At 38.0% G+C, this 25656-nt stretch overlaps 1 protein-coding gene across 1 annotated transcript in view; it reads left to right on the forward strand.

Annotated features, from left to right (window-relative positions):
• The window catches only part of TRPC4 (transient receptor potential cation channel subfamily C member 4), a 131864-nt gene that overhangs the window by 39059 nt on the left and 67149 nt on the right, over positions 1–25656 (forward strand). The window contains exon 2 of the mRNA XM_041407398.1: positions 11636–12040. Coding sequence (XP_041263332.1) covers positions 11663–12040 — 378 coding nt within the window. The 5' untranslated portion in view covers positions 11636–11662. The remainder of the gene's footprint in view (positions 1–11635; positions 12041–25656) is intronic.

A 25656-nucleotide genomic window follows, 5' to 3' on the forward strand; every position in this document is an offset into this window, starting at 1 on the left:
GAAAAAAAAGTAGATGTTACTTCCCCTGCCAGTTATAGTGAGTTGTGCATATATATCCCCCTAGAATATCTGTGATCTTCTTTAATATCTCAGGACATTTAATGAGATTTCTAGTGGCTTGCAGTGGTTTGATACATTGTTATATAGCACAGCATCTGAAAGGGAACTTGTGCCACAACTCATGGTGCACTCCTTTATGTGCCAGTATTTGTAGTCTTGCTTAGAAGGGTATTAGAGCAAGAAATAAATTTCCTGCAAAGAGAACCCTTTCCAAAATAAATTTGCCTCATAATCTGCATTATTTCAGGCATAACAGGCACTATTGCTGTATCTGGCTTACAATAGTGTTAGGCACCTGCATATCAGGAGATTTCCTGATATTTCTAATCAGGGTAGGGTCTGTCTTCCTTTGTACATTTGTATTGATTTGGTTTTGACCAAAGCAATTTCTTATTTTCAGGTTTTTTCTTTTCAAAATGATCTTTCTGAACATCTTTGGTTCAGAGAATTCCTCAAATGCACATGCTCAGGCCTAGATTCTTACCCAGCTGTGTCAGTCAAAAGAAAGAAATGGAGATTTGATTGAATTGCTTGCAGGAGGATTTTCCTTCTCTTTTTCTGCTAGCTCTAGAAGGAGACCAAGACAAATACATTCCAGCTTAGAAACCTTAGTATGCTGTCTAAATTTAGGTAGGTTGCATTGAGGGATGGCACTACTGAATGTGGTTTATATCTAAAATGTTTACCTAAAATGTTTACCCCTTACATTCACTAGTAAGAAGCAGGGGCGAATGTCATTCAACTGTCTTGGGAAAAAGAGTAAACAGTAAAAACTTCTCTTTTTAGCCACTTGATAATTGCCTTTGTTTTGCCTTATAGGCAAATATGAGAGGAAGGGAGGAAGGGAGGAAGGGAGGAAAGAAGGAAGGAAGGAAGGAAGGAAGGAAGGAAGGAAAAGAAACTCTCATATTTATATTCCACCTGTCTTATAAAATAAAATGGTGGTGGGTATATTTAGAACAAAGTTTTCAAATACAAAGTTCATGATGTTCACAGGGAACATTTGACATTCTTTACTACAAGGGGTCATGGAGTCAATGACTTACTGGCTGCTAACAAACAGAGGCAGAGACCTGTGTAATACATCTAAGTAGAGAAAACTGACTAAAGCTCAAGCTCTGGGGAGAAAGATGATTACTGGGAGTAGTTCTTGTATATATGCATCATTGCAGAATTAGCTACATGCATTATGAGCTTTCTTTTGCTTTGCCCTTGAGACCAGTTATTCTACTATTGTGGGAGGCAGAGTACAAAAGGTTATTCTAATCTAGTTAAAAGTGCAAATGACTTAGTGTTTACAGAATAATTTAAAAAAAGGATATTTTTTTCCTTTTACCAGAAGTTTTTGACTGAAAATAGCAAAGGAAAAAAAAAAAAAGGGTTATCAGCAGATTAAAGATTGATGATTATGATGTAGTCTCAAACAAGGTGATGTAGGTCTGGAACTTAATCAATTAAAATATCCGAACATGAGACAGAGAATTATTGAAATCATATAAGGCAGGAAAGTGTGTCTTGGAGTACCAAGTGTACTTTGGTCACTCAGAAAAAGTGGTGTGGCAAAGGAGTAGTGCAAACACAGGAGTCTGAAGGTTCAGTTCAGCCGACCACTTAGAGACATCTGTTTCTAGTTAAATGCCTGAGGGGTTTGGGGTGTGACATAAGAGCTAGAGGGGACCTGTGCCTTTTCAGGAGAGCAGCTGGGTACAGATAGGGCATCCTGGGGTGTTTCAGGTGGCACCAATGTGCAAGGAATAGGCTGGAGTTATAAAGGAGACATATTTATGCAGCCTGGCCACATGAAGTCTAAAGAGGGATAGCTTTTTCTCCAACTATGCTGGAAGAAAGATAATCTTGTCAGCAGTCCTTAACAGCTCAACATTATTTAGGACTGAGGCAATTGTCATGCTGGAGGAATGAGTCTCTGTCCACCGCCACTCACAGAAGCAGTGGGTCAAGCAGGGGGATCCCAGCTACTTCTGACAAGGACTCTGATCTTTACACAGTCAGATTGTTGGTGAAAGTTGCCTGTGTGAGAGGCTGGATTTGGTGGCTCAGGAAGCCTTTTCCAGTTCAGGTTTTTCAGGACCAGGAAGCCATGCTGATTTTCCCTCAACCTGCCTTATGTCAGAGTTCAGATGAGGTATTTATAGTAATGCTTAAGTTTGTGAATCTCTCAAACATCTGAGCTTCTTGGTAGTTAAAATATTGTTTCAAAGGGTTTCTGATAATCAACTATCATTTTCCTGAAGTATTGTTACTTACTGTTCTCTTCAGCTTTTATTTAGTTGTCTTGCCAAGGAGGTATTCCTACAATGAGAATCCAAGTTAGGCTGGCTTGTGTTTAGATGAACTTGTACCCTCTGGCTTAAGATGAAGAAAGCATAACACAGGTGCTTCAAAATGAAGTTGTTTACTCACTATTTCCAGACATAAGTCTGGATGATTATTTTTTTAAAGTAGATGAGTAAAAACCTTGGCTAAAAGAGTGCAGAATTAATCTTCTGCCAATTGGAAATATTGACAAGATGCATTTTTCACAGTGAAAGTTTTCTGTATCAACTATTTCCTATTTTATTATCAGTCAAATGTATTTTTTCTATGAATAAGATGCTGAAATTGTTATATGCCTGGGAGCAGATTCATTATTGAGGAGAAGAGATGTTATATAATCCTTCAGAAAGCAGTTCATAAGGAAGTGTTGAGAATATAGATTTGTTGTTCAGATTTTCAGGTGATCTATTTTTAAAGTTTTTGTGTTGTAATGCAATGATGTACCTTCTTCTGACATTCTCCCACACAAGAATATACAAACTTCCTGAAGGGTGCTCAAAGTATTTGAGCTATTACCGATCTCTCATAATTGCTGCTGGGTCACAGATCTGTAAAGCACTGTAATAGACATGTTTTTGTCAGCCAGGGAATCCGTATGACAGCTTTCTAGTGCCATCACTCCCTAGCAATGGGAATTCTCTTATTGTTACTATTTATATTTGTCACTCTTGTAGTAATTTAGCTGGAGACTATTAATCCTGAATTGTTATTTGGACATACGTATAAATGACAATTTGGCCATGCAGGCAGATTTCTGGAAAGAAATGTTACTCTAGGTTTTAGAAGCCTTATGTAATACCTTGTCAAGTTATTCATTAGGGCATGTTCTGTACTATACATTTAAAGGTCCTGAGTGACATGAAACTGTCATTTTATGACTTCTGGGAAATAGGGCTTGTCACTTTGAAGTCTTTATTGCTATAAGGGCATGAAGGGGTTAGTCATCACATAAGTGTGCAACTTCTTGAGGAAAAAAAAATGCTGTTGTTTTTGTCAGGCTTTGGTCAAGATAGTAAATAGGTTTCTCTGTTAGACAAGTTAACCAACTAAATTATACATTTGACTTATTTCAATCAAATTCTTTCACTGGGGTTTATTACCAATGGGTGATCTTCTTATAGACTTGTATAACTACATTTGTGTTGTCTAACTAACAAAATTGTGGAACATTCTTTGCTATTGAGTTTAAATGGTTTGCTTTGATGTCAGTTTGATTTCAGTTTAATTGAACATTATAATTCTTTTTACTTGAGTGTTTGGATTACTATGGTATGTGAGCTCAGGTAATAAATTTTCCTGATTTTATTTTCGTGAAGTCTTTTAGTAAAATTATTAAAATACACCAACTAAAGTGTCTCTAAACAGTGTGAGGGTGGAACCACTAAGGATGTGGGTGGAAAACGACCAATAAATTCCAAAACTTGAACAGTTTTCCCTAACTAGCCTTTATTTATTGGCAGATTTTTTCTTGGTTTTTTTTTAGGTTCAGCCTCTTTCAAGGCTCCCCACAAAAATACACATACCAGTCTGAGGGCAGCAGCCAGTACTAAAATGCTTATATGAGGATATATGTATGAACACAAATCTCTTCACAGCTGGCTCTCTATTGGCCCTAAATACTTGAAAAGTGTTTTAACTTATTCTCAGGCTGGCTTAGCTTGTACATCTGAAAATGGACCCACAGAGGAGTGTTTTTATTAGCAAGTCTTTACTAAAAGTATTTGGGCAGTCTGCCCAAACTCTCCCTTTTCTAGCCAAAGTGCATGCTGCCTTGTACTTCGTCATAGGAAGCATGGGAAGACATGTGGTTCTGTCTGAAAACATACCTTGAAACTTAGCAAAGTCATTGCTACGTGTAGCATAATTCCCACAAGTAATGCTCCTGTCCTGTATTTCCCAACCTAATCTGCATCTTTTCCTCCTCAAGTGAACTTGCTCAGTCAGACCTTTTGTGCCCAACCCTTTTCTCAACAGATTGTGTATAGGTTTCTTCTACCTCTTCTCATTTGGAGAAAGACCACCCACCCTTTCCGTGAGCAGGGACAGCCCACTCCCCATGTCCCCTGAGAAATGTTGCTGTACTGTGTGGCTGCTGCAGGGGTACATCCACAGAGGATTAGGTCAGTGCTACTCTTGGAAATGCTGGAAGGCAGCCTCCTGTATAGCCAGATGACACTGAAGTACTTTTATCTTGAAAACTATTTTGGAGAGCTCCTTGAATTTACCCAGGAGAATAACACCAGCCAAGGAGACAGGAAGGTCAACTCAGCTGGATGTTGCAGTCACTCATTAAGATCATTATCTGTGTTATTGCCTTCCCTGTCCTTCCCACCCTAAACTGGTAGGCTGGACTGGCATCATTCATGCTCCATCATTTCAAAGAACAAGTTCATGTCAGTCAGTGGAAAGTAGTCTTTCTCTGCTTTACTCTGGTAGGAGGTTTAAACACGTCACTATTTCCCTCTGGACAAGAACAAATAGTTCAAGCTCCAAGGTCATTCCCACAGATTCCTGAGGACATTTGCGCACTACTACCCATCAGCAAGAGGTAACCATGCATCTTGTATTTTTCTGAAGAGTGCCTTTTTTTCAATTTAAATAAACTGGGAAGATGAACTAATTTAATATTGTCATTGAATGATACTTCTGTGACCTAGTGATGCTCTTTTATTTTTTTTTTCTCATGGGTGAGCTATCAGGTTTTTGCCCATAGGGTAAATGAAATGAAGCTCAGTTTCAGGTGTATTTGAAGAACCAAATTCTCAAATATCTCTTATTTGAAAAAATAAACAGATTTGCAATGACCCCAAATCATCTTACCCCTCTAAGATCTGGTAGTAATATCTAATGTCTTTCAATGGTCCTTTATTTATATTTTGATATTTCTCAAACTCCAGTCTGATAGTAGTCTTGTAGACTTTAAAGGTCACTGTTATAAGAATCTGTCATTCTCAACTAAGATTTGGTGTAACATCAGCCCTAGAAGGTAAAAGTTTCCTCCCATTTGGCATTAAGTAAATTTACAGAGCATATTTATGCTATATGTGAAGCACCATGGTTTAAACTCTCCCCAAACAATGCTATGAAATTGCATCCTCTCTCTTACAAAAAACGTCAAAATAGAGTAATCTGTGTCACCTCATCAAAGGTTTACACAGTGTAAAGCTTTCAGTGTCTCAGACTCAGACTTTCCTAGGTCTTGATCTGTTAAGATGCTGACTTAAAATGCTGGTGGAGTTTAATCCACCATATAACCATTATACCTTGGATGCACGAAGTTGTTCTTTGTAGATGATGTCCCGCATTCCTGACTGTGAAGCCAGAACACCTGTAAGCAGATGACATGGCAGCCTGCTTCTCATCATCCACTACAGCTGTGTACTAGGTCATGTTCTTTGCTTTACTGAAACTTTGATTATAGGGCATTTTAAACCAGAGCAAAACCAAGAGTTTTGGCTCTTTTCCAAATTAACAGCCTTGTAGGGAATGTACACTATACTGAGTTATTCAGTTTACGTCCTGCATGTGTAAATCGGTGTTAAAGTCCAAATTGTTACTTCTGCTATTGTTAGCTTTCAAATCTGAAACTGACTGTAGTTATAGCAATGAAAAAATACTTTCAGGTGAAGACCCCACATACAGTATTGCCAGCTATAACAGTTGTAAATAAACAGTGCTAGAAGGCAGGCATGATCAGTGAAACTCCATCACCTGCAGCCAAAGTTGTTCGAGCAGTCCCTGGAATCAATCCAGCTGCTGGCTCAATACAATTATGTCTTCCTACACACTTTCCAGGCACAGTGTAGGAGTTAGCATGGACCCCAAATTATCTCCACTAGGCAGTTCTCATTCAGCTATCCTGTTTTGGGGTGAAGCATGTTGTATGGACACAGCCTATCCAGTTGACCCCAGTGCTAGTGCATGTTAAAGTTGCTGTCTAGGTGTTTGGTTATAAGGCAGTATCTGGACTAATGCTGGGTTCAGAAATCAAAAGCTTATCTGCATTTCTGTTGTTCTCGTTGAAATGAAACAGTCTGTTCTGGTGACTGACAGAGAAGGAACTTTATGCTTCATCTGGACTGGGATTTATCAGAGCTAGTCTCATGTTCCAAAATTCTCTTTGAACATCATTTTTACTGTGTATCATATAGTGTTCTGTGTCAGATTAAAGCTGGTATGTCACAGAACTATTTTTGAAAGAAAAATGTCATACTTTCGTGAACCTAGAAAATGTCAGAAACTTTACTTTGCCATGAAAAATGCATATAAAATAGTTTCAGAAGATCACAGAGAAATCAGCATGTTATTCACTTGTCATGAATGCTCTGGTTCTGAGCAAAGTGATGCCATAGTTGCTAGTGAAGTTTCACTTTTTTTTTTTTTTCTTTTTTTTTTTTTTTAAATGGAAATAGTCTGCAAAACAAACTCGAGCAAAATCAGAAGCGTGCTTTTGATGATATAGAAGAAGCTATATAGGACAATGCTAGAATTATCTATCTATATATACTGTAATGCTATAGTAACAGTGGTCAGTGTTGGAAATGGAATATCTTTAGAAGGGTTGTGTCAGTGAGACTGTCAGAAGTTACGCATGTGGATACTAAGAAGCACATCTGTATCCTTCCCTCCCGATGCCCCGTCTGCTGAAGGAGATGTGTCCTCCCTGGGGTCTCTCTGTGTCTCTGGAAGGTTTGCAGTACGTCTGTGAGCAGTAATACAGGTGGCTTGTTGCCGCTTCTCTTCCCCCGCTAGCTGATGTGAGAGTGAGGGGCAGCAGTTTTCCCCCTGGAGCTCCTTGAATCCCAGTTGTCAGTTGTTTTGGCGCAGTATAAAACACAGGCAGCGCACAGGGGTCCCAGGGAAACTTTATTTGATGGTGTTTCTTCCCCTCTTTGTTCCTGGGCCCCGATGAAGGGGCCAACAAAGACTTACATCTCAGGGGAAAGGCCGGGGCAGACACAACTTCCAACAAATCAGGAGAGTTGGGAGTAAAAACCCAGGCAGGGAATAACAGGAGTGAACCAATAAACTTCCAAGGAAGAAAAACAGTTTTAGGAAATGGGTAAAATTTGGAGAAATAGAAACTAGGAACTAGCTGACGACATTTCTGGGAAAAGGGTGGAGACAAAAGAAAAAACCAGCACCAAGGAAAAACATTAAATCACAAATCAAACCATAGACCCACTGATAAAACAAAAAGCACGATACAACAGCTTGTCACCAAGACCTTTGGTGCCTGCTGGTGGCTCACTCCAGTTTTCCTCTTGCACCTGGTTTTGGGGTAGGGGGGCAGTGAGCAAAGGAAGTGCAAGTCAAGGTCCTCTGGAAAAATAGGGAGAATATGATCATATATGTAGAGGAAGCAAATATGATTGAATAAATGCCAAGAAAATCTAATTGCAGTTTCCTTGAGCTTTGATGGGGAAATATCTGTGTGCCTGTGATTATAATATGCGTGTGTATGTACATATACACAATGATACAGCAGCAGAAAAAAATCCAATTTTTTTATTTATTTATGCCTTTTCTTAAGACATATGCAATTATTAAATAATAATAGAGTGGAAATGGTAAAGGTTTGCAAAGAAGGTGGAATGTTACCATTCCTCCCTGAAAAACAACATATGAAAAAAACAGTCCCATATAATTTGAAATAGTGGTCTGTTGCACGTGCAAACAAAACTGCCTGTTAAGAAAAAAATGTTTTCTCATAAGAATCACTTTTCTGTCAAAGTATTATGATTTCCTTTTTTAATCTATTTCTCCTGTTCAGGTGCTGCTGATATTTCCATGACATGGAAATGGTGGGAAACACCATATAATGCAATTTTGTCTATATTTCTTCTCTGAAGTATTTTTATTATAAACTGTATAAAATATATATACACTTTTCATAAGTTCATACCATAATTTTTTTATTTCATTCGGCTCACACTGGCCCTTTGTATTTGACCTCTTGTTTCTTTAGATATATTCTTGCAGAGATGTTCAAAGCAATTGGAGACTTTTGTACTGCTGCTGTCTGTTTCTAGGTCTTACAGCTTCATGTAAATGTCATATGCTTGCATTTACATGTGACAGCCCAGTAACAGTTGTTACACAATACTATCTACCTGTAGATAAAATAAACAGGTTTTTTTTGTTAACACTCATGGAACCATTGTCTTTGATGTATCACCTTCCAGGACCGTACTGTATCAGCAATCAATCTCTAGTTTCTAATTGCATGTAAACATGGACTTTTACTTATGACAAAACTTCATTTATGGGTAATTATTTTCAGGAATTGGTGCAGGCAACAAGTAGAGATTAGTGGGGAACAGTTATTTAAAGGAATGAAAATGTGTGTTTATTATGTCTCTTCTAAAAGAGACAAACTAAATTTAGATCTACTTCTCAAGAATGATGAAAAGGTAGACAAAAAAGGTTAGAACACGTATTTTCATTATGGCTTACAGCGAAGTAACAAAAGATCTTCATCAGACCTAAAATGAAAACAAAGAAACAAGAAACCCCCAAATCATTCTCATGAAATCATGATAGATCCCATCTGTAGGTGACTGTACTCTTCTAAAGTAAAGATCTCTGATACCCAGTTTCATTGATACAAGTTAATTCATGGTTTTTCTCACAATAAATGTGGAGACAGTGATCTTTTTATTCTTGTGCTTTCAAGAGAGAGAAGCCTTTAGCATTAACCCCCCAGTTGCAGTCCCTCAGTTTTCTTCAGGGGTCGTGGGGAACTCTGTAAATAGTAAAAAACTGAAGAATGTGTGTACATTGTTGTGAGTTAACTTGACGTCTGCCTGGCAGATATGAAATGGAGCCTGTGTTGAGACCCAGGTCTTTGTCAGGTGGCAGCTGGAGTCAGGCAGGACGCCCTTCCACATCCAGCATCCAATCTGCTTGAGTTTGGGAACATGGGTATGAAACTCAAAGTGCTGGTGCCTGTCCATGGAATATGGCAGTCCACCTTTCTTGGAGATGCCTTCTTGTGAACTACATTTGTGGATGTTAATTTGGATCTGAACATAAAAATTTTCACCTTCCTGAACTGAGCTTCCAGTTATGAAATGAAAAAACGAGAAGCAAAGTGATAAAATACAGCGCATTAAGAACGTGATATCTGTCCCAGGGGTACAAAACTGTGCAATGGATATGAACTTTGTTTTACTTAGAGTGAGATTAACAGAACACAATCCACAGACTGAGCAACCTCTGGTAGCCCAGACTGTAGACTGATGCCATCCTGTAGGGAAAACTGGGAAACATCTTGCAAAGGATTGCAGTTCCTCAGCTCCTGTATATGCATGTGGAAGAGAGTTCTTTCTCGTATGTCTTCTTTACCTTTTCCTGTCTATGTCAAGCTGGGTTGATCTGCTCTGGAAAATAAAGAAAACAGCTCAGTAACAGCCTTTGTACATATCTCTCATTGCACTGCTTAAGAAAAGGGGGAGCAGATTAATTACTATGTTCCTCACTATGTTAAGTGACTTTTTTTTGACGAATGAAAACCTCACAATAATAAAAATATGTATGATAGCTTGCTGTAGAATCTCAAGAGAGATTTTGTTTTAATTACTGAAAAAAATGGAGGAAAAGGCAGTGAGTTAATGCAGCTTGCATTATCAGCTGGGAAAAGAAAAGAAGCTGTAGTTCTTTCTTTAATAAGGTGTTCAACCTTCAGTTGAACAGCAGACGGAAATATTTTTTGTGGGCCTTGTTCTTTGAGGTCAATTTTTTTCTCTTCCCTTTTTCCTCTTTCCCCTTTTTTTTCTTTTATCTTTTTTTTCTTTTATCTTTTTTTTTTTTGTTTGTTTTGTTTTTTGTTTGGTTTTTTTGTTTGTTTGTTTGTTTGTTTTGTTTTTCCCCAGGTAGAGGATAGAACCAGGAGAAAATAATTTTGTTAGAAGGATTTTTTTTTGCAAAGTCATCTAATGAAGTATACAGAATAAAAGCACAGACATTATATGCTTGACTATAAGTAAGGCTTTAGCGTTGTTTTGTAGCTGTTATGTTTCAGTATTCTAGTTTAGAACTGAGTAGTTCAGAATCAAAACTGTGACTATTATCTACCAGTCCTTAGAAATTATCTCCTATGGATTTGTTTTTCCTTTTAGGTTCTGTGTTTTAATTTATAAGTTAGTAAGCTCTGGTTGGAAAAACAATTTATGTGAATGTTTTTCTAACAGCATATGAGATTGAATCAAAATCTTGGTAGGGAAGCTCACCACTGAACTGTGCAGTCTGCGCCTGCCACAGAAAAGTCAGGGTATTTGAGCAGAACTGAAAAGATGTAAAAGCTGTATTTAGCTGTCCACACACAATCCTCAAGCAACACATAGGTTATTGTAGGATGTCAGAGAAGATCTCTCCATTGGAATTACTTTTACCCAGTTGGAGTTGATTTCAGCACAGTTTTTGAATTGCTTTTCCTTGTGACCCATAAATTCTACATTCTTTATGTCCATCAGCAGTGATCCATTCTTCTCCCCAGGCTTTGTTAACCTCCCCCTAGGTCTGAGACAACACTTGGACAAAAGTGCCACCTTTAACTCATCTCAGGTCCCTGCAGTAGTGGTTTATCCTACAGTCCAAGTTCAAATTACCCACAGAGGCATATTTGAGGGGTGGAGGGAGGCTTTAATGACCATTGGTGGTCGTACATGCAATTTTTCCCATAACTTGGGGTGATCTTTGTTTGACCAGTGATATGTGTATGAGCAGTTGCTTCTCTACACAGTTTGCTGCAGTGGGAAAGTTTTGTCCGGATGCACCTACCAGGATGTGCTAACCAGATCTCTGTCAGATTTGGGGTGGTCATCATCCTGTTGCTCCCTTCTGTGCTTTTCCCATGGCAAAGTCTTTCTGTGGACTTTACAGTGTTTTTTTGACAGGTAACTGTGCTCTTTAAGTCCTTGCAGAACTGAATGACGAAAATTAAGGATGAAGTGAAGCTACACTTTTGGTGGTAAACTATGTTGTATCATATAATTTCTTTTGCCACAGATTTATAAAAAGCATATAACCAAATGGTATTCTGACAGATATGCTTTTACCTGGTAAGTTACAAATAAGCAGTGTTTTGGCTTCCACTTTTGCTTACATCTTCTATTGATAAAAAATGATGCAACATCACTTTCTAGTATGAGTTTTAAATATTTACATACAGCAAATATTAATTTGGTGCACCATACCCCCCAGCTCAATTATTGATTTTGTCTTTATTTTCATGTTGCAGAGACAAAGTATTAGCATGGCATAAAATATGGCCCAGTTCTACTACAAAAGAAGTGTCAATGCTCCCTACAGAGATCGTATCCCTCTTCGCATTGTACGGGCAGAATCCGAACTGTCTCATTCAGAGAAAGCCTACCTGAATGCCGTGGAGAAAGGAGATTACGCCAGTGTAAAGAAAGCTTTGGAGGAGGCAGAAATATATTTCAAGATCAATATTAACTGCATTGATCCCCTGGGAAGAACTGCACTCCTTATTGCAATTGAAAATGAGAACCTTGAGCTCATTGAGCTGCTCTTAAGTTTTAATGTGTATGTGGGAGATGCTCTGTTGCATGCCATACGGAAGGAGGTGGTTGGAGCCGTGGAGCTGCTCTTAAATCACAAGAAACCCAGTGGAGAGAAGCAGGTATGTGCAGGATTTTCTGAGTTTGTAATCTGGTCTAATTTAAAGAGAAGAATTGTACAGAGGGGGTAAGAAAAAGAAAAACAAAACATCATCCTTGCACACAGTATAAAACCAGAAAATCAATTACTTTAATGCTGAATGCATTGTATTCATCTGTCTTTATACATCATGCAGTCAGAAGTTGTTTTGAATCAGAAAGACCTTCAAGTCTTGTTCCAACATCCTGTCATGGGCAGAAATATCTTTCCTTAAACAAAGTTGCTCAAAGCTCTATCCAACCTGATCATGAACACTTCCAGGGACAGGACACCCTGAACTTCTCTGGGCAGCCTTATCCTGTGTCTCACCACCCTAACTGTAAAACATGTCTTCCTTCTGTCCATTCTAAACCTACCCTCTTTCAGTTTAAAACTATTGCCTCTTTTCCTGTCACTACAGGCCTTGGTTAAAAGTCTCTCTTTGTCTTTCCCGTAACTCCCCTCTGTATAATCATAATATAATTCCTGCAGATATGGCTGGAAAATCTTTAATCATTCAAAGAAACAAATAATTCAAAAGAGAATAGTAGTGAGAATATGTAGGCCATTTGAATTAATTATGAAACTCCCATGAAAGTCAATGAATGTTTTAACCCATCCATGTAGAGGTCATCATATCCCAACTCAGAAAGGAAAACATCGTGGTGGACATGACCCAGTTGATCAGAACTTCAGTCCTGTCTCAAGTAGTCATCCAGCCTATGAAGGACAACTAAAAAGCTGCAAACTTTCCTCCCTTCTCTCAAAGGAAAAAATCATTACATATAGTCTCATTCATGATCTGATACCTACTCTGCTTTCCCTTGAACTGCTTTGTGACATCTCTGGGAATTATCTAGTCTCTTGCAAATCTTTCTTATTTTAAGAAAATAGTGGAGACAGGATAACATAGCCCATAAATTCTGGCATTCCTAGGAGTCTTCTAGGAAGAAAAACCTTAAAAGTAGTTATACTATTGTATTCTATTTTCATCAATTTCAAGTTTTGTGTGGTATAGGTATGCTATTAATGTATTTCAATGAATAGTATGTTGAAATTATTACAACCCTTTTACAGATAATACATATAATATACTTAAATTACAGTATAATGTACTTGCCATGGATAGAATTGCAGGTAATAGGTAAGAAGTATAATTTTTGCTGATAAAATAACATTAATTCTATGCTTCTTTGTTATGGAAAGAGATATACTAGGTCTTCCTGCAAATGTGTGTGCCTGCTTTTTCTTCTAGATAGTAAAAGCAGAGCTCCTGTAAAATGACAACAGATTTATGTCAGAGAAAGGGAAGAAAACTATATTCACATGTTTGTCTCATTTCATGATTCCTGAACTGATAGTGCAGATGAGAATACAGCACATAGGAATTTCTCAGTGCAGTGTACCAGGACCCTGAAGGATCAGTGCACAGCCCCATCCCAAACCAGTTAAAACCCCTGTGTCTCCATTATGCAGCCTCTATAGTGGAAGTTGCCACTTGCAGGGCAGAGTTCATGCCATTTGACGGTAGCCATCCAAAGGTGTGTTTCGTCTCTGGTCTGGCTCCCTGGGCTCCCCTTGGCAATGGAGAGAAATGGAGATCCCTGGAGATCTCCTCCTGCTGTCTTTATCAGTTACTTTTTTTAAGACAGAATAAAAAATCACTTTTTGGTATTGGGAGTCTACAAATTCACTTTACAATAGCTGCCTAAACTTCAGACTGTTCATCAGACTTTCAGGACTGCATTTTTGTATGTGCCGCAGCTGCTGTAATGAAAATGCTTGAATACAAACAGTAAAACTTGTATTCGGCGGGCTTCATGGTATAGCAGACAAAAGATAAGCTTTCTTTTTGTGTAAATACTACCATGTTAAATTATCCACAAACTTCTTTGCTCCAGTCTAGAGGATCCTTCTCTGTGGTGAAGCTTAAGCATGTTGTTTCAGTGCCAAGAGTCCACTGCTGGCTGGTGTGAAGAGTGCTGCTCCTGCTACGATTTCTTTGTTTCCCTGGTTGCGCTTGCTAGGGGTCTTACTGTAAAGTGTGAAGAATAATAATGAATCATTTGAACAGAGACATCTCCTTTTGTGTCTGTAGAAGGCTAGGTTTGCCCATTGCTGCTGCAAGCACTGATTGCAAGCCAGTGCTTATAAAAATGGCTTTTTAACTCATGGGTTGCTTACGCATGTTCACTGTTATATGCACTGGGGATCCCAACAACAATTAAGTTTCTGCGAGTGTCAGGTGTGTAATAATACACTGATAATCACACTGGTTCATTTTTAGGAACATGGTATGCTGAAGAGAATATAAATGCCAATGGCATTTTTGCAGTAATGCCACAATGAATGTAGTATAATAAAAAAGTACCTTCTGGCTGAAAAATCATTCCAATGTGATAAAGAGATAAAATCTGAATACTCAGAATTATGTACTTTTGTTATATACTTTTTTCTTCCTTCAAGTTGTTTTCCCCCTTCAAGTTTCTTTTGAAACTATTTCAAATTACAGCTCTACTTTTTGATTACTGGTATTTGTAAATATTTGATATATTGTTTAGATAATGATTCATTTTTAGACTCTGTGCTTTTAGTAACATGATATCTTTGGCTGTTTGGTTTTCCTTCTTTGAATAAATCTGGTCATATGTGGTAAAGTCCTGGTCCCTTGAAGTTAGTGGGAGTTTTGCCATTGATTCAATGAGGTCAACCCTTTTCTGCTGGGGTGGTTTTTGGGTTTTTTTTGGTTTTTTTTTTTGTCCCTGATGAAAAGTTTTATTTCTACAGAAGACAGTTAATAACGGAACGAAAAGCACCTTGTTAAATACTTCCAAGCACAAGAAACAGTTTCCCAAGTATTTCATCAGTTGTAAAGTTATGAACATTGAATTTCTGGAAAAAAACTGATATGATTCACAAGTAAATGAATTAGCTCTCATTATTTTTTTTATATTCATGAGATAATATCCTATGTATGATGCATAGCTAATTTCAGCTTCACCTCGTACAATAATGTAGCTATATTTGTAAAACGAAATAACTTTTAAGCATAGAATTTCTTATATAATTCAAGTTCTCATTGTCAGTGTCAGAAAGGTAGAAGAAAATGTCCTCTTGTATCAACAGAAGACTACAATTCTTCAGGACTGCTGGAATGTATCTTTTTAAAGAACTGGTTATCCTCCAAAATTTAATGCTTTAAACATTTTGAGTGTTGCAAAAGAAAAGGAGAAAAATGTAACAATATGTTAATTCTGACCAGGAATCAAGGCATTTAGTTAATGTAATCTGTTTTCACATTTTTGGAAAAGGTTTATAAGCAACATCTCCAAATTAGGAGATGCCACTGATCTTAATTTACACTTTCTCCTAAAAGAAACAAAACAACACAAAAGAAAAACCAAACAAAAAACCCCACCAAAACAAAACAGACCCAAAAAACCACTCCAATACCAAAAAAACCCTAAGGAAACCCCAATAAAACAAACCCACAGACCCACCTGCCAAACCTCCAAACTATATATGTTCAGATCTCATTGAAGTTAGATCTAAACTCTCTAGTCTATTGATCATTCAGCTGCCAGCTCTGCCTAATAGCCGTGTGTGATGGGCTCAGCATTTCAAAGACCACATAGGTTGCAATGGTTTTAACCTAATTACCAATATATGGATATATCTGGTGCCACCTGGTGACTACAGATGAGGCATGTAGGTTTAACAGTTCTGAATTGTCTTTGAACTCCTTCTGTTTCTCAGTTTTTGAGACAGGTTTTTGCACTGTACATTAATCCAACTCATGAATAGTAGTTTTTTGCCACTTGCATTATATTCATTATATTTTCTATACTTTTTTAGCTGTACCAGCTGCTAGAGCACAAGTAAAAGAGAATAGCACAAATTAATGTGAATGAGTTGAGGAAACTTGTCCAAGTACTTTTAAATTACCATTCCTCAAAGCCATATGTCCTGAATTATCTGCCAAGTGACTTGTTGCTTACCCTGACGGATAGCTGAATGCCAAATTAAGAGGGAGGGGGAAAAAAAGTTGTTATCTTAAATTTTGTATCTGCAGAAAGCATTTTTGTCTTTTAAATTGCATGCAGCATCCACAGATGGGCAGGGGGCTAGGCAGCATAAAAAATTAATACCTTTATCTAAATCACAGTGTGTTCTACTGCTTAAGGAACCCAGGCATTGCTCATTAGCTGAGCAGTTGGCCATCTAGATATTTGTGTACATTCAGTGTAGACTGAAGCAGAGGTATAGCTGCCTTCTAAGAATGCTGCAAATCACCTAAGTGAAGCTGAAATCTCAGTTACTAGACTTGAATCCATGTAGCATTTTATTAGCTGACAGACTTGCTTTAGGGCTTGGAAACATGACTGCAGTGCTTACAGCATTGTCTGACTAGCAGAAAAAAGCACATGACAGTACTTTTATGTCTTCTGTTCACTCTTATATGTCAGTTTTGTGATACTTGAGGGTATTTTTAATGGGTGGACACTCTAGAGATAGATGTGCAGATGTCTGAAAAAAATACTGAGCTAATGCCAGACTGGCATTTGCAAATACAAGGGAATTGCTTGAGGAAGGAGAACTTTGGGACAGGGAGGGATGTGATCACTGTGATATGTGCCTGGCTCACATGCAGAGAAAAGTAGAAATCACTGGCATAGTGCTGGAGGTAGGAAGCTGAAAATAAACTATATCCAAACGCTGGAACACTCAGAGACCTTTTGGTTTTGTCCCAGGACAAGCAGTAAAGTCACATCATAAACTACTTTATGCAAAAGCCCTGCCTCTACTTAGTCTGCCAAAGCCAAGCCAGGAAGCCAGCTTGTCAATGTGTCAGCCTCTATACGTGCAAGTCCATAGCATATACAACTTTTTTTGGTTGGGATTCATGGATTTTCCTGGCAATTTCTCAAAGGCCCAAGGAAGGGTGAGTTCAATCTGTTGTCTAAATATTTGGGAAAAATATTTATTAAAAGAGACAAAACCCCAAATCTCTGAAATTTTAAATATAGAGACATTTCTGAAGGACTGAAAGATTCAGCATTTAGGTTACCATTTTCTCTTTAGACAGATTGTGAGCAATCCTTCTTCATCAGTATGGAGGGCACTCTAGTATTCTCTCTGGTCATGATAGACTTTAGGTATGATATGTTGCAGCTTTTTTCTGTAGGGAAAGAAATGAAAGGAAGGAGGTAAATGTTTTCTGGCAGAGGTAACCACAGCAAGTTGTGGTTTTCTGCTGTTACAAGGAATGGCATCTGGAAGAGATGGCTGAGGTGAGAATTCATGTGTAAGAAGATGGCAGCTCTGATGTCTGGCAAACTAGATGTGAATTCAGGAATGCTGAATTCAGTGTGCTAGCAGCCATTGTGAACTCTTGGACAGGAGGAGTTATCAGGTGATTGGTAGGAAAGCTTGCTAGTGGGACTTTTTGGGAGGTAGGGAGAGAAAGGGCGTTGTTTTACTGTCAAAGGCTAAAGTTATATTTCATCAATTTTCACTCATGTATCTGATTGATAATTATTTGGAGTGTGGGAAGGTGGAAGAGGACAACAATACAAGTTGTCTTTTGCTTGAATCTACTGATGCAATTCTCATCAGAAGAAAAAGAGTGACTGATCTTATGCCAAAATATGTCTCAGCGTTTGATGTTTGGGGGTTTTTTTAATCAGTTGCTAAGTAGTTCTGGAGAGAATGAAAGACTGCAAAAGAACAGCCAGGATGAAGGAATGGTCCTGTGTGAGGAAGTGTTAAGGATGTTGTACAGTATAGTTTCTAGGCCAGTGAAACAGACTCCTCTATGGATGTTCAGGCACTCACCTAAGCTATCTGGGAAGGGATGTGGACAACAAGGCTAGACAGCTTTGCAGGCAAAGTGCCTTCAGTCCGGCAGCATTCCCAGAAACAGAGAAAAAGTCTAAAAGTGAAAAGTCAGGAAGCAGCATGAAAGTAGCACAGAGGCTGAAGAGTCATTTTCCATTCCTGAAATACTGGCAGCTTAGATGCTGCTCTTCTGACAGAGCTCCTATCAGGCCTGACAGAGTTCCTATCTTCTAGGAGATTTCCTACGAGCAGCCACATCATCCACTCTGTTCTTTTAATGTCTCTCCATATTTTTAGACTTCTTGAAATTGACCTTTCAGGAGTCTCAGGGTCCTGAGATGAATCCAGTGCTCTGCTTTGGAGCTGCACTTGTAACCCAGCTTCAGTCTCAGTCTCCCTTACTGTGTGCAGAGCATTTAGGCAGCTTTGGACCATTTCTTTCCAAGTCTCATGGATATAATTTGCCCAGTCCTGCATTGCCACACAGCCCAATGGTGTGTATGTGAGAAAAGGTCCTATGTCAGGGTTGTACTTCCTCCTGGTGATAGTGGGTCCTGATGGAGAAGACAAGGGAATGTATACAGGTTGTAGGCCCAGCATGCCTGCAATGGACTTTACATAAATGTTAAACCTTACATTTTTTTTAATTCTCCGTCTAATTTTCCCCTGGTAACTGAACTGGGAGTTATATTGGTCAAGAGGAGGCAGAAAGAAAGATTTTATGATCGCTGCATGATGCCTGGTAGTTTGCTAATCTCAACTTCTTTCTCCAGTAACTTTGCAAAATACCAGTCACAATCTCTTGTGGGATATTCTTTGTCTGTTGAGATTCAAGCATCATTTTTGTTTTGAAAATTCTCCCACAGAAGTTTATGAACTAAATGTCTTTTTTGAATGTTGTGATTAATGACAGTCTAGCTAGTAATGAGTATGGAGGAGGCGTTGCAGAGATTCTTTGTCGGGCTTAAAGTACACTTTCTTGAAGTGGAACGTGAGGCCAAAATGTTGTTTCTTTCCACTGCTGGCTGCCTGAGTGGGTAGCTGAGTATTTTTTCCCAGTGGCGTCTGATTAGTTAGAATTTTCTGACATATTGATAAACGGATGAATGAGAGAGGCTGTGTAGGGGATATTTCATTATATGGATAAATCCGATATCTGCATATTCAGTCTTTCATAGAACCATTTGGGCACATGAAAACAACATGTAGCACAGGTGCACTGTAAGGGTGGAGCTGAATAATATGAGATGGAGATAAGAATTTACAGAAGTTTTGTTCTTGGGTTTGAAGAAGGTTGCTGGCTGTTTTCAAGTTCAAAAAAAGCTGCACATAAATGCCATTATGTCTTGGCAATAAATCCAAACTGTCTGTGTTTATATGCATCAGAGCTAAGGTGGGTGGATGAGTAGAAAAACCTGTGACAATTACTAAGGAAATACTCCAGAAGCTGGTATGCCTGTGCCATCCAACAGAGCTGCTAGCAATTTGAATATTGAGGTAGGCAATGTGTTCTACAATATGCATTCATCACCTTGTAACAAATGCTAAATCATCATATTCCACGGTTCAAGCAATACCATAAGACAAATGACAAAACAGGGGGAAATGTGACAGTTTCCTGACCTATACAAAATGATGAGCCAATTTTTATTGGCAACATAACGAGAAATTCTGACTATCAGGATCCTTATAGATCCTGGAAGGTAGTATTATTGAGAATGACTTTTCCCAGCTATTAGTCTATTCCTCTGGTTTAGCAGTTTGCAGAACTCCAGAGAATTTTGGTGATGACAAATAAAGATTTATTTTAAAGACAGCTGGTGAACCAAAATTCCACCTTGAAGTGTTACAGATTCAGAAAAAATGACAGTACTTTTCTGTCATTATTTGCTGCCATTTTCATATTTCTTGTTCAAAGCTCATGCTAGAAATGGAAGTACTTTCCTACCATGAGGAGATGAGTGCAGATTATCAAAAATATTTGAAAGTCTAGAATAAATCAAACCCTTTAGAAAAAAAGAAACTCCAAATCTTTAGAAAGGTAATTAAAAAATAAGGTCTGTGTAAAAGTCAGATTTCTCTTCAAGAAGTCACATTTTCTGTGCTGATTTCTTTTTCTTTCTTTTCATGTTCTTGAGCCCCTCTTTACAGCACTCAGCCAAACTTACAATCAGAATAGGGACAGAACAGTAAATTAAAAAAGAAGATATCAAAAATTTCTACCTTCTACAGTCAGTGGTTCTGTACTGTCATCTCCACAAGCCTCCATGCTGGACATCCTTTTTGCCAAACCCACCTGCCTTCACTTTCTGACAGCTCATCAACTCCAAAGATTGCAGTTAAAATCCAAAGATTTTAACAGTCTTTCAGTGCCTGAAAAAATGTTAAGAATCAGCTTTGAGGCCAGTAGTATAAGTTTGTTAAGAGTGAGAGGTTCAACCAACAGAACCTTTTTTGATTGAGGTAGTCTTGTCTTCTAAAGTCAGGAAATCCCCATTGCCAATCATTTGTACATTTGGGCAATGCAGTTTAAGTTAGGAAGTTAACAAATTTAAAGAAGCATTAAAGGAGTGATTTTAAAAAATCCAGTATCTTTTCTGTTTAGAGCAGCCTCTCAGGGAGTAGTTAATTTTTTGGCCCTTGATACAGCAGACTGAGATCTGTGCTCTGTATAAATATATATTATATGTAAATATATGTATACAGATACATGTATGTAAGGGGTGGAAATCAGTCTCCCCCACTCAGATGCCTGACAGTGAAGGGAAGGCAGCAGTGGAGCTCAGTGCTGCAAAGGACGGAGACCCTTCAGTAGATCTCATGTCATGTTTGTGTAAGTCTCTCTCATTCTCTAGAGTGTCTTAAGCTGTAAGATGCTGTTTGAATCAGTCCATTTACTGGACTGCTCACCTATAAGCCAGATAGATGAGCAGCCAGTAAGGTCAGTGATGAGCAAGAGGATTTGCTGACCAAATACCAAGTGTCTGCTGTAAGCTAAGAAAAAGACTTCACTGGACTCCGCTTACAACACCAACCAGGGGCCCAGCTCAGTAGCCCATATGTAGTGGGTAATTGAAATATGCAGCATCTTAGAATATGTGTGAGACATGTGTTGTGGCCTTGCAGTTATGTCACAGAACCTGTGGGCAACTGAGATGAGCCCCAGATTTTTCTGTGTTTAATAGGAGCTTAAAAACATAATTCAGATACAGAGCTAAAAATGAAGATAAACACCCTCCTGTACATTCTTCTGCAACATATCCTCTTTCTGACAGTGCCCTGTGCAGAAACCCAGGAAATATTTTAGGAACAGGATCATCTACTGTTGAAAGAAGCTCAAGGCACAGCAGTTTCTGATGGAAAAAAACATCCAGGCAATCCAATGCTGAACAGTGGTCCACTGAAAAATATTTTTGAAGAGCCACCATTTTAGAGTTCTGTCTGTGAGGATCCACCTTCCTCATATGCAGTTGCCTTGAACTTGCCTGTAGAGATACTTCCTAAATAATGCAAGAGTAGAATTTCACAGTTTTTCAAAGTGAGCATTAGTCTTTGTGAGTCAAGCATGCATCATACATAATAATCTATAAAACAAATGTCTTTTCAAACCTTTAGCCATGGGAAAACCCTAGGAAAATTTATAAAACAGAAACACACCACTGTCAAGAAGCTTTTAGAAGACCATATATGGTCTTTCACACCCCACCATTATCTTTCCTTGTGTCACAAGGCATATCTTGTAAAATTTTGCTGTCAGCAGTGAAATTTATGAAACCTATGATTATATTATGATTTCACCCTAACTATATGTATCATGATGGAATTTCCTCTTTTTGATGTTACGAGCATTCATCAAAGCTTTTGAAGAGGCTGATACACTCATAATATCCTGGTTTTTATTAATTTTCTGGTGTCTAGCAACATAGCTGCATTTATACTTCACAGTTTTCTTCAGATCTCAAACATCCATATCTTTTGGGAAACTTGAAGGAATTTAGTATTTCTAATATTTCTTCATGTTAACTCCCAGCTGGAGCAATCCAACAAATTCAAAAGTCACAATGGACTGGCTGGCAAAGCCCATTAATGTGACAACAGGGGCATACTTGTCTTGGGAGGCTTGTCAATTTAGCTTGTCAATTTACCAACTGTTTTCTGGATAGAGGATATGTATGTCACATACTGCACTGACAGAAGTGTTTTAATTGTACATGTGCCTGTACCAGGATCCTTATCTTCCATATCTTCACCCCAGATTGGCAGGAGGCAAAATTAGTTCCACTTTCAACTCAGCTACTAAAACACTACAGAGTCGGTAATAAAATATTATCTAAGTTTGCAGGCTTGTCAGAGTGTATGAGGCCTTCTGGCAGGGAAAAAAAAAAAAAAGAAACTTGAAATATCTACACTCAAAGTGTATATTTTTATAATATGTACTGCTGAGATACAGCTGAATATGTTCAGAAAAATGCAAAAGTCTACCACTATTTTATTTGCTACCAACTTACTTTATGACATTTACTGTAAGTACAAGCCATCTGGCTGATAAGATTAAATTTCTCTTCCCTGCTCCTTGCTCATTTAGACCTTTACCTATTAAGTCTTTGGTCACTACCATGCCCTGAATTTAGCAGAAATATACTTCCATACAGTCAAAAAAAAAAATCCCACATTTCCATATCCTAAAGCACATTAAGAATACCTCTTCATGCATAGATTCTCTGTGCGTGTAAGATCTGTGCAGATCAAGATCCAACCAACTGGTGAACTGAAGAGGTAACTTGAAACAAGGAGTATTAAGGGGTTTGAACCAATCCATTCCCCTTGGCATCATTTTCAAAGGTTTCCTTCCAGCAATGTATCCTTAAATACCTCTGACTAACTCTTCTGCACCTGATCCCTCACTGTGTAGGGCAGGTTATAATAATGCATGTCTCTCCCATTTCTCCTCTTTGCAGTGGGAATTCAAAGGGAATATTTTTATTTCTAGCAATCTTCTCTTGTTTACTTACATGTTTCCAAAACCTCTTAAGCAGGAGAATTGTTCAGTTGATTCTTGTATGCAAGGAGGATCTTAACGTGTCTATTGTTAAGGAATTGAATCCAGCTGAGAGTATCATCAACCTGCAATAAAATTCAGTTTTCAATCCTTTGCCTCTCAAGTACATCTTTCATTCCCAGCATATCCTAGCATAGTTGTGTGAGCCTCTGTATACTTCAGAAAAAATGTTCTGTTTTGCATCTGTGAAATATGGGAAATTTAGAGTATGGATCAAAATGTAGAGCTGCTGTTAAATAACAGACCATTGAAAAGCATACTGGGAATAATGTACTTGTAAAACAGCTTATTATGAAGTTCCTCTGCATCCCCTTAAGATTCAGAGGATCTTTGTCTCTGCCATAATATTTTGTATTCCTTTCTCTTAATTTTTTTTTTTTTTATAGAGAAAATATTTTTCTGTTTTTTGTGAATTTGCCTGTTTCCCACTTTGTTCTTTGTGAGTACAATCCTTTTAATTTTCTCAAACATTAAATTTATTTCCCAGCCATGAAGGTATTACAAATTGCTTTGCAAAGTTAAATAATTGCAATCAGCTGCAGAGACATTTAGCTAATTCCCACCCTCTGAGACACTTGTATCTCCTAAACAGTTTGTTGATACCAAGGGAGGCCACCGATCTGTTATTGTCTTTTCTGCAAAAGCTCCTTTTCAGAAACAATCTTTATAATTCCATAGCCAGTGGGATGGCTTTTCTTGTTTCTAGATCTAGGAAGCTCAGGGATAAACAAAGGATTCTGCTTAAGATTCTTAGAACTCCTTTGTTCTGACATTTCTCTGAAAAATACATAGTCGAAGCGATCCAATTTCTTTCCATCTCTCTAGCTGATTGTTGGAACCATTTTGGGACAAGAAAAATGAACAGGGAAAAGCAAGAGCTTCTCCACATTTTAGTAATCAGACCAGAGACACAGTTTCTCAGGAAATGGAATATCAGACGTAAGGTTCATTAAAATGATTTTGTCTTTATGAACCATTTTGTGTTTGGGAAAATTATTTATGCATCCATTTAACAAATTCAAATGGGAAGGCCCCCGTAGATCTACTTTGGACATGCAGGACATTTCAGTATTGACTTTACTCATCATGCAAACTCCGAAAGAGGTATATATGTGCTTTATCATGATGGAAATAAATAATTCAAGTTCCCATTTAATCTTTTCCATAATAAGATCTTTCTTCTTTCTCAGCTCTCATGGTTTTTTTCCAAACCATTTTACTTTTCTTCTTTCACTGTCCCTTTAGTGAAAACAACTTTTGCTTGTCACTCCTCATTATGAGGAGTCAAGCAATGCCCAGAACTCCTACTAGAAACACTCCTTTACCTGTTCAAAAATTGTATGTGGAGAGAGCAAGTGTAAATTCCATAGCTGAAAACAAATTCTAAATATTCTCACAGTCTTCTGTTGAGTGTCTACTTTTTAAGCAATTTCCTGCCCTTGCTCAGGCCACTGTCATTGTCTGATGAAACAGCACATCCATTCACTCATAATGCTCGCAGGGAAACATTAAGTGGAAATGAGCAGTTTGATGTACAGGCAGTATTTTGGATTAGAGTTGTTTCAGAGATACAGGGAGGACAAAATAAAAAATAGTTTAAAAAAAAAAGAGAGAAATAAAGCACTGAAGTCCTTTGACATCAGTTCCACTCAAAAAATTCATGTCTAAATGTATCAAATCCAATGTCTTTTTCTCTGCTCTGACTGGAAACTGTTATCAATTAATTTTACAGCATTCCCTTTCCATTCCATATTCTCTTTTTTCAAATAAAACTATAGTTTTTTACAGCAATAGACTATCCTGAAGAAAATAGTCAAACATTCTGCTTGTAAGCACCTGGAGAAAATATAGACATGAATAACAGTCTACCAAGATTAGTCAGGAACAAAGCTTGTCATAACAATATAATTATCATTCATCACCAGATAGCAAGTTCTGTATGTTGGGGAAAAGCAGTACATATCATATAGCTTGAGATTCGTAAAATTTCATAAACTGTCACTCAAAAGACAGTCTAAGAAAACCACACTCACAGGAGGTGCCCACAGTAGTTGGTCAAACAGGACATATGAATTCAACAGAGGGGTGAAATGAGCAGTCCTGCAGGGGTCTGTCCCTATCAGTGCAATTATTCATGACATTTTAGGTGAAGCAGAGGGTTTTTTAATTCTATAGAGAACTGACAATGTGGGGGGATCTCAAGGCTGTTGCAGGACACAATCAGAATTCAGGTTTTGGCAAGCAAGTAATTATTTCTGTGAAAAATAAAAGAGTTCAGTAAGAAAAAATGTAAGGTTCTAAGTGGAGCAGAAATAACCAACCAAGTATGTCTTGGAATTGAAAACAATTAAGAAAACAGTTCTGCAGGGAATATTAAAACAAGACTAACACAAAAAGACTGGACAATACCATTTTACTGTTCAAAAGTCAGAATCACATTTGGTGACATCAGAATGAGCACAGATCATAGAATTGTACAATCACAGAATGGCCTGAACTAAAAGGGACCTTAAAGCATGAGAAGCTGGAAGGGACCTATCCTGTTCCTGCCCCCATAAGGAAAGTCTGAATGAAAACTTAGAAAACAGAAACTAAGCAAACAAATGAAGTATTCTCTGAATTCACATTTCATAGAACTAGAGTTTATGGGCTTAAACTGCACAAAGGTAGAGCATATGAAGTATCAGAAACATTGTGAGGAA

The sequence above is a fragment of the Onychostruthus taczanowskii genome, unplaced genomic scaffold (assembly GCF_017590055.1).
Source record: "Onychostruthus taczanowskii isolate IOZ18803 unplaced genomic scaffold, ASM1759005v1 scaffold26, whole genome shotgun sequence".
NCBI lineage: Eukaryota > Metazoa > Chordata > Aves > Passeriformes > Passeridae > Onychostruthus > Onychostruthus taczanowskii.